The sequence below is a fragment of the Populus nigra genome, chromosome 16 (assembly GCF_951802175.1).
Source record: "Populus nigra chromosome 16, ddPopNigr1.1, whole genome shotgun sequence".
NCBI classification, from domain to species: domain Eukaryota; kingdom Viridiplantae; phylum Streptophyta; class Magnoliopsida; order Malpighiales; family Salicaceae; genus Populus; species Populus nigra.
This window is the reverse complement of record NC_084867.1, coordinates 10,917,174-10,927,692: the sequence shown is the minus strand read 5'-3', so window position 1 is coordinate 10,927,692 and position 10,519 is coordinate 10,917,174. Positions and strand designations below refer to the sequence as shown.

At 31.7% G+C, this 10,519-nt stretch overlaps 1 protein-coding gene across 2 annotated transcripts; it reads right to left on the bottom strand.

Moving 5' to 3' along the window:
• Positions 1-4,900: 4,900 nt before the first annotated feature.
• Positions 4,901-9,375, bottom strand: LOC133675339 (uncharacterized). 2 transcript variants are annotated; one of them, XM_062096690.1, is made up of 9 exons: positions 8,692-8,811; positions 8,257-8,373; positions 7,575-7,742; positions 7,263-7,361; positions 7,011-7,112; positions 6,804-6,902; positions 6,100-6,237; positions 5,677-5,997; positions 4,901-5,501 (listed from the first exon to the last, which is right to left on the bottom strand). In XM_062096690.1, the coding sequence occupies exons 2-9, from the start codon at positions 8,293-8,295 to the stop codon at positions 5,211-5,213; spliced, it is 1,257 nt and encodes a 418-aa protein (XP_061952674.1). In that variant the 5' UTR covers positions 8,296-8,373; positions 8,692-8,811; the 3' UTR covers positions 4,901-5,210. The 2 variants fall into 2 exon arrangements, with proteins under 2 accessions (XP_061952674.1, XP_061952673.1); XM_062096689.1 differs by lacking the exon at positions 8,257-8,373 and having other exon boundaries at positions 8,692-9,375.
• Between the last annotated feature and the right edge of the window lie 1,144 nt (positions 9,376-10,519).

Here is a 10,519-nt window from a genome sequence, read left to right as displayed (position 1 = left end):
TAATAAAGTTTGATATTTGAAAACATTCCTGATTTGTTTTTTTTTTTATGGTAGAGATGACTCATTTGAACCAACTTGGGCTGGTGGGCATATTGGTTTCACAAAAAAAATTAAAATTATAAATTTTTCATGTCAGAGTAGTGTTGTAGTAAAAAAAATCAGAAAAATTATAATTTTATCCCTGCTACAACGTTGCTACAATAAAAAAAAACTAAAAGAAAAATCAAATATTGTAATTTTGCTACTGCTACAGTAAAACAAATTGAGAAAAAAATACAAAATTACCATTTCTATACTGATTTACCATTTTCATTTAGTGTATTATATAATAATTGGCATACAAAAGATAAGTTAATTGCTACTATTTGATAATACAATTTTCATTAAGTGGACTTGCTTGTTAATTTATGACTCTTAATAGAGAATTTAGTCGTCCAAATCCATGTCTCCCTAAATCAAGATGATTTTGAATTAATTATTCTAAAACGCTTAAGAGTAGAAAAATTGACCAGAAGTAATAGAAATGTTATTAATTAAATATACAAATAAATTGTACTTCACATTACAAATATAAAAACACTTACTTTCATGATTAAATAAAATTTCTCACGGGTAGTTTAATTAAATATACAAGCATGATCCTTTAGCCATTGAGATCACATTAAGTAATCAACACTACTGTTGCCATGGTTAATTACAAATTCCAGCCTCTCTAGAACCAGACAATTTGACTTCAGAAAATAATGATCCTTTAGCCATTGTTTTGGCTACTGAATGCATGCTTACCATCCAAGTTGAGACATGGCATAAGGGAGGCCTAGGACCCCAGAGCACCAACCATGGCTGTAACATTGTGAGAGGCAGAATACCACCACTTTGCATTCCTACACTTGGTGATGGGAAGCCAGTCATTCGGGTCTTTCATCGCGTTATCAGTACTTGACATATCTTTTTTTAATGGATGCATATGATTCGTTTTTGTTATTCTATAAAATTAAAATTAATCCAAATAGTATTAAATTATCTAAAAATTTGTAACTATTCAAAAGTTGATTATGGATTTGGATAGCAGCCAGCTAGATATTATACTGTGAAGTGTATATATATATCTAAAAATAAAAGTTTGTTTCCTTTTGAAACTCAAATTTGTTTTGACTAAGTTATCCACTAACAAGATTTAAATTAATGATAATGTTCAATAGCAATTCAATTATATATATATATATATATATATATATATATATATATATGGGACTAAGTCTTTTAAGCTTGTACGATGGCATACAAAATATAAGCTAATTATATAATAAATTAAAAGGAAAATTGTGATTTTATAATTATGTTTAGAATTTTGGTTATTATAGCAAGTAGTGTACTGTAGCGGTGGCATAATTGTATATTTCCTTTTTTTATCATAGAAAACAAGTTTTTTAAAAAATTTATTTTCTGTTTATATTTGATATTTTGTTATCAAATATAAATTTGTAACGATAATATAGATACAATCTCTCATGTCATAGAAAAATAAGTATCTTTTAACCTCTATTATCTAAACAAAAATAAGAGTTGCTTACACCTATATTACAAGGAAAAAGATTACTTAAAAAGAAACAATGAAAGGAAAAGGATGGCTTAAAAAAAAAATGTTCAATGGTTCTTCTATAGGATTTTTTTTTCTAAACCTATAAAATCTCCCTGGTAGTTTCTTCGTGTTGTCAGTGCTTACTTCACTGGCTACATTTGATCTATTTTTGATATTCTATGAAATTAAAATTAATTTAAATAGCAACAAACTATTTAGGAGGTTATAACTCTTCAAGAGATGATAATAAGTTTGGATAGCAGCTAACTAGATATTATACTGTGAAATGTATATATATATACACACACACACATCTAAAAACAAGAGTTTGTTTCCTTTTAAAACTCAAATTTATTTTAACTAAGTTATCCATTAAAAAAATTTTGAATATAGATAATGTTTAATAAAAGTTCAATTATCTATACGATATTATATGATTTTTTTTTCTAAACCAATAAAATCTCCCAGGAATTTCTAACGAAGTTTGATATCTTGGAAACATTGCTACTCTTTTTTTATATATATATGGTATGGGACTAAATATATGTCTTTGTAGTTTGTACAATGACATACAAAAGATAAGCTAATTATACAATAAACTAAAAGGAAAATGGTGATTTTATAATTATGTTTAGAATTTTGGCTATTATAGCAAGTGGTGTATTGTAGCGATGGCACAATTGTATATTTTTCTTTTTTTATCGTAGAAAACAAGTTTTTTTAAAATTTATTTTATGTTTATATTTGATATTTTTTTTATCAAATATAAATTCGTTATGATAATGATTAATACAATCTCTCATGTCATTGAAAAATAGGCATCTCTTAATCTCTATTATCTAAACAAAAATAAGAGTTGCTTACACCTATATTACAAGGAAAAAAGATGACTTCAAAAAAAAAATAACAATGAAAGGAAAAAATATGACTTAAAAAAATGTTCAATAGTTCTTCTATAGGACTTTTTTTTCTAAGCCTATAAAATCTTCCTAGTAGTTTCTTCGTGCTGTTAGTGCTTGACATATCCTTCACTTGCTGCATTTGATCTATTTTTGTTATTCTATGAAATTAAAATTAATTTGAATAGCAACAAACTATCTAGGAGGTTATAAATCTTCAAGAGATGATAATGAGTTTGGATAGTAGCTAGCTAGATATTATACTATGAAGTGTATATATGTATACCTAAAAACAAGAGTTTGTTTCCTTTTGAAACTCAAATTTATTTTGACTAAGTTATCCACTAAAAAAAATTTAAATATAGATAATGTTCAATAAAATTTCAATTATCTATATGATATTATAGAAATTTTTTTTCTAAACCAATAAAATCTCCCAGGAGTTTCTAACAAAGTTTTATACAATCTCTCATGTCATCGAAAAAAAAACATCTCTTAACCTCTCTTATCTAAACAAAAGTAAGAGTTGCTTACACCTACATTACAAGAAAAAGGATGACTTAAAAAACAATGGAAGGAATTTCCAAGAAAAAAAAAAAGAAGGCACGTGATAGACTAGAAACGTTCATCAGCATAATTAACTAGGAAGCACCTCAGAGCCCCCTTTCAGTATGATTTAACAGGTGAAACAAAAAACAAAAATTACAAAGGATTAAATTTCCAGTTTCTGCATCAAATCAAAAGATCCAATACCCATTCTCACTGGCAATCCAAAACAAACCCTAGCAGATGGAGCTTCCAAATTATCAACCTCCCGTGCAATGCTGCTTCAACTATGAATTTGAACACTTTACTTGAAGGGTATATTGACTCAAATATACCCCCAATACGGCTTATCAGGCAATATTCACCGGTATGGGTCATATAATCAGCAATAAGACACAAATGCCATGTATTGACAGATATTCCATAAGAATTGAATATGTATTTTATATCCCTAATGAAATTTGCTTCACGAGTTATCATTAACAAGATTTAAATTATACTTTAGTAGAACTTTAATTATATATATATCCACTACAAGATTTAAATTATACACGATGTTTAAGAACACTCATAAAATACTATTTACTGAAATGATGTTTTGTGTTTTTATTATTATTATTTTCACCCTTCAAATATATTTTCTTTTATTTTATTTTTTAATTTTATCAATTAATATTAAGTGTTCTAGTAATATTCATCAAATTATAATTTAGATTATATTTCATATGACGTTACTATTAATTGTCTGTTAATTCCATTTACATATCCAGAATATGCTTAGTAATCACATTTACTCATAACAAAGAAATGGACTGATCCACCAAATGTCCAAGATTAATACCCACTGCTCCAACTTGCACTACAGTTGTTCTTGTAATTTCCCTCGCAATTAAAACAGGGATTTCAAACTCTGCTACAAGTTTTACTCAAATCATCAAACATACTAATCTTTAATTACTACCCTAAACAAAACATTCATGGATTTTCAAGAATATTTCAGTTCTGAAAACAATTAAAATAAAATACAGTAAGAAATTGAAATTGAAATAAAAACTTGTTCGGCACGAGAAAGAGCAATTAATCTCACATTTTCAATGTCTCTCTAAACTATCTACGTCAACAAAAGTTTAGGTTTTTTAAAAACTGGAGTGATACGTATCTAAGAAAATATTATTTTAGCCTAAAAAAATAAACATTGGATTAAAATAACCCTATAGAATAAATATTCAAATACATTTTAACCGAATTAAGTTTTGTAGTAAGTTCTGATGGATAAATAATAATAATAATAATGATAATAAATTTGTTTTGTGATCAACAAAGGAAACATAAGCCCGCCAATCAGTCTTGGCTCTGCATTTATCTGTTGGTTTCTTTTAAATGACGGGTCTGGGTATGGACTTTAGACTCATCGGCTCTCGGTCTGGTTTTTCAACGAGCTGGGCTAGGGTTCTTGAGTTTAATATATATATATATATATATATATATATATATATATATATTAAACAACTCCCAGTAACTGAGAAGAGTGTTTTTGTATCTGTGTAGAAAATTTTTGAAATTTGTTTTATGAATTTTGATATAAGAACGTTAGAAATAAATTTTAAAATATAAAAAACATTATCTTAATATATTTTTTAATAAAAAAACATTTTAAAAAATTACAGCTGCTATAATATCTAAAAAAGTACACGCCAGTTTTTAGTTTTTATGTACTGTTTAGGAAATTACATAGTACTAATCGATATATGAACGAATAACGAAAAGTTGACTCGAAATTTCAAATGGAAAAGAATTTAATGATTTCAGTCAGGGTGTGAGCCCTTGTAAGCTAATTACTAGAATATAAGATTTTTTTATTGAACCTGGGCAATTTTAGGAAATATAATGGTATAATAATAATTCAACACTCGAGGGGTTATGAGATTGTAGTATTTCTTTCTCACAGAAATGGTACATATAATGAAATAATAACACAAATGTAAGCTGAGAAATCTTGCCCCTTCATAGACATCTGCTATGATCCCTGAAGAAAACAAGGGCATGCTACGACTATCTGTATAAAAAAAGTAAGTGGGCACTTCTATTAAGTATCAACCTAGAAGCAGAGGACATTGTGAGAAGGATTTCTGAGGAAAAGATGAAGGCCAACTGCTACCTTTATGAAGATTTGTGGATTACAGCTAGAAAAACATTCGATTGCAAAGCAGGAGACCACCTGAATGAATTCTCTGTTGTTGCTTCCAACTTTCTAAGAGAAAATCTTCATCACTTGGTCGCTTAAGATATTCATCAACGTCAAACTGTGACCTTGTTCCTCTAAATGAAATTCGTCTTCTGTAGCTTTCAAGTTCTCCAAATTTACTCCCTTTAAGTTCTCTAATATTTGTTGAGTGGCCATCTGTAAGTCCTGGGCTACAGCTTCCACGGCTACTGATGGGGTGCATGATCAACTCTTGAGCAGGGGTTGCTTCCTATAATGGGAATTGACATGCAGTTTATTTACCCACACAGAAAGAGTAATAAAACAAGTCATGGTAGCTTTATATAATGCATAAAAAAAGCACAAGAAACAAGCATTGTCTGTAAATTTGCTATTTCTTCCAAGGTCTTAGATCTGCTTGAAAGAGAAAATGGGCCATAGATTACCTGAGCTGCATCCCATAAATTACTTTTTGGAGTCGATTTTAGCTCCTTATCTTTTAAGGATAGAGGAGAAGAATCATTAGAAGTTTCCCATTGTAACCAGGGCAGCACAAGGCCGTCCATTTCTACAGGTTGAGATTTGGATATCACTGGTCTCTGAAAAGTTTCTGTCTTTGCTATTCCTCCTAAAGTTGAACTTGTATCACTCCTTTCCCCATCCAAAGATGAAATATCTGTATCTTCAACATTTGAAATGAAGTCCTCAAAGTATTTCTCTGCTTCTTCTGTTAATCGTTCAGACATCCTACTTCTGTCATTACTCCTCTGAACACCACAAATTGGAAACCTTAATAAACAAATTGACACAAGAACAGACAATATGCAAGTCTCAAACAGTGAAAGAGCATAGAAGAGAGGACTAAGTACCTTTCTGGCTCTTGAAGGCTTTTCTGAAACAGTGTTCTTTGGATCAGCAAGCAACTCTTTCACAATCTTCGAGATATCTCTACCATGTTGCTTCTCCAACAATAGTTTTGCTAATAAATCTTGTTTACACTTCTCAGACTGTTAATACATCATCCATATATGAACAAGTCATCATGAAATTCCAATGGAAAAGGCGACTTAACTAGTTCTCTAACTAGTCTTTCTAATGTGTGTCAAGAAGGGAAGTAATCATGTTTTCCGTTTTACAGTCATTAAGATTGCAGTATGTCATAATCCCACCAGTGTCAATAAACTGTAAAATCCCTAACTAAATCATTGTGATAAAAAACTTGCAAATTGCAATGTCTGCTTATATTCAGAGCTATCAATCTCTCAATACTCTCACAAAACCAGTGTAGAATAAGAAATCTACAAAATATGATTTTTACACAACATAAAAGAACATGTGACAAGCTCCCTCCTAGATCAGCAATTATGCATGAATATGAGAGATCCATAAGTAAAAGTTGCCAGTATTTATCAGAATCAAATATTCCTCTATCGATAATCAGTTCCAAGAAAACCAAATAAAAGAGGACAGGTGAGAAGATACTCTCTTTTGCATACTAGTAATCAATTTAAGAATATTATGTGCAACAAGATAAACTGGCACAACAGAAAGACCATAAGTAAACTTTTCTTACCTGATCTGATTTTGTTGCATGGTTCCTTCTGATAGTAGAACCACCCTGAAAACCATCAGATTTTCCAGATTTCGAGTCTATATTTGTTTTCTCCATAGACTGCGTCAATTTCAAGGAACCCGGTTATCAGCAAACCAAATCAAGGATGCACAGGCAATATATAATACAGATAATCAAATCAAGTTGATGAGAAACAGAATTACAGACTTGTTCAAGTTCCATCCTTATCTCTTCTACTGCATGCCTAAGTTCTTTCCTCATTGCTTCATACAGCCCGCTGTTCATATCATCGCCAGTGGGATGCTCTGCCTAAAGGGTGAAAAGGTTGGCCAATAAGTGACTGATCTGAAGAGGAGGACATTTACACATACATAAAAACACACACAGACAGAGACACAGAGAGGGAGGGGCACTGAAACAGCACCCGTTGCATAATTTTTTCCAAAAATCATATCCAACCTTCTTCTGAGCATAAACTGTTCGTATTGTTCTCTCAAATCCATTTTTATTGGAACAAGAATCCCTCCCTTCATCATCAGTTAGGCTTGATGAATGGCTCTGAAAGGACCAAATTTTATTCAGTCTTGAAACAACAAAATATGAGAAGGATCTAAATGAATATTAAAATACCAACATATATGTATATGTGCATGCGTGTGTGACAAGCCAGGCAATGGACCAGACTTGATTGCTAGCCTATCAGATACAACACAAGATTCAACAACATACAGAAGATGTAATTAACATAGCTTGAATAGATACAAGTCTTACAGAGTAGCCGTCATGATACTTCAAATCTTTCTGGCTAAGAGACCTTCTCAGTCCGGGTCTATGATTTGATGCTAGTGGCTTATTTGATAAAGGGACCTGGCTGTTTCCGTTGCTCTGACGTCTTGAATTAGCATGATTTCTTGAATTCTGAGAATGCTCTGGGTCACTCTGATATTGCGAAGAAAAACAAGATACAAATATTAAAAAAGAACGTCATTGACTAAAATGTGCCTAAACAATTTCATGTACTCACGCTGACATGAATAATTCAGGCCAGGATATTACATGAATAAATATACAAGACAAGGTCACAAGCGGGCGCGCACACGCACATATATACTCACTAATTTGCGCATCAATCTCAGAAAGATTACATTTTCACATGCTTTGGCCATATGACTCTCCAATTTAGTGCATTATATAAATGCAAACACATCTTGGCACTGAACTTTTTAAGCAGCTTTTGTTATCAAAAAAGTTTGTAACCATCTATTAAGAAAGGCACAAAAGTGTGTACCATATTCAGAATCAGAGCAGCCTCAAAAAATATCTGCGACCCAAACCATATACCAAATTGAAACATAAAAAATTAAAAACCCCTACACAGTAAAAGCACAAACGTAAAGAAAATTTAATTCGACTCTTAATTGGATTCTCAAGACAACCTAGTTCAACAAATTACCATTATATAGAAGCCTTCACATTGAAATCCAATACTCATGTAGTCACTTACAGCAACAAAAACAATTTGAAAGCATCCAGCTTGGCATGGTTCAAGCCTCTCAAATTAACTTTATAGCTGAAATATCCAAAATCATCCATAAAAAATAACATTTAAATTCCAAAATGGTAGCTCTCTCATCATGGGCTCCAATGCAATAACTTTGTAAGTGAGAAAGTGCACAAAATGAAAAGTGTCCATGATTGCTATTTACTCACTCCATACCCACAGTTAACCATCCACTACTTTCTTAACATAATAATTAAACAAAAAAGGTAAATCACACATCCATCCCCACATTCAAAAGGCTAACTTTCTTTCTTTTAACAAAATCATCAATAAATTTCCACATAAAAAATGCAAATTACTATTGAGAATAAGCAATAATTTGTTTACCTCGGAATCACCAATTTGATACCTAACCACAGAAACAGACCGTCTCCTCCTCGAATTACTAGCATCCGAATTCACCTTCCCCCCACCACCACCACGACTGTAACTCTTGCTGTTATTTTTACTTTCACTGCCTTGCCTCGACACAGACCTTCCTCTCCTCAGGGACCCACCCGCAACTCTCTCCCCATGACTGACGTCACCACTTCTAAAACCCGACCGCCCTCGATCACCTAAACTCAACAACTGAATAGCGAGATCATCGAGACTTATATCCGGAACTCCCGATCCTCTATCCATGTTCACGAACCTCCCTCTCGACGGAGCCGTAGAATAATCGGAAAAGTCGTCGGGAGGAATCGGTCGGGAGAAGCGGCTCAGACTCCGTGAACGCCGGTGAGCAGAGGAAGACGACTTGTCGTTGCCGATAGGTGTTCTCTTTGTCGTGGATTTAAACGCCGAGGTTGCCATTCTTTTTAAACGGAGAGATTAATTAATAAAAAGGCAGTTACTTTAGTGTGTTAAGACATTTCGGAGAGAATAATGTGAAAGAATTCACGAGGAGGAGATGATGGTAGAGAAAGGAACTGTAGACAGACAGAGAGGGGGGTTTAGTGTATTGGCGGAGAGATCGTAAACAGAGGAAATTCGAAAATTTTTTGTTTTTTTTTTTTAGCTGTTAAAAAACATGTTAGAATGTTAGGTGTTGGTAATAAAGCTGAGTATGGGTAGTCTGGTAATTTGGTGTTTTGAATTCTAGATTTATAAATTGGGAATTTTTTTATTATTATTATTTTGAATTCATTAGGAAATTTTTTGTGCTGTGAATATAAATGGCATCTACAGTTTTTTCTTTCTTTTATTTTTTTTATTTCCCGATATGGGCAAAAAGGTCATGTGATTGCTCTACATTTCTGGTAGAAATTTTGAATTATTCGCTGTTTTGTGCCTTAAATTGAGCATAGAAGATTATGTAACTTCATCATTTTGGAAAAAATTAATTAATTTTTAAGGATATAATTTAACTGGTTAGATTTTAAATTTATTCTTTAGAAATTATCAGTTTAAGTTATACAAATTTTAGGGTCATTGTAGATTTACATAATCATTAATTATAGGATTCGTGGAATTAGTTAAAGTACGTGTAAATTGATCCAAATAATTATATTAATAAAAATTAATAAAAAAAAAATTCTATGTTTCGTATGAAGAGTAAAGAAAAGTTTGTGTTCAATGGTAGAAATGTAAAAAAGAAGAAGAAGAAGACTGAGTCGGTAAGAGATAGAGCGATGAGACTTTTAGAGTGTGTTTGGCATTGTGGTTGCGGGTGCTTTTCAAATAACTTTTCGTGCCAAAATGCATGCCAACGATGTTTTTTTATTTTTTAAAAATCATTTTTGACATCAGCACATCAAAACGATCCAAAACGTACAAACCATATTAAATTTTAGCAAAAAAAAAAAATTTTCAAATTTTTTGGGAACGCGGCCGCAGCCGCGTTCCCAAACGGTACCTTAATAGGGGGGTAGCCAGATCTCCAACCAACCAACCATATCTCACATGAGCAGCATCATTTTTATTTATGAAAAACTAGATTACATTTGAATGAGGAATTTGAAAGCTTCTAAAGCCAAGTGTTTGAGGCCCACTTCATCAAGTAGTCATTTCAGGATTCTTACTAGTTTGATTCCTCATGCTACGTTGCGAGATGGAGCTTTTCTTCTTCTTTTCAATGTAAAAAAAAAAAAAGTACAAGTATTGATAACGAATTTTTACTATCGAGAAATATTTTAAATGCAAACTAAAAAATTTATATGTGTTCAATAAAACA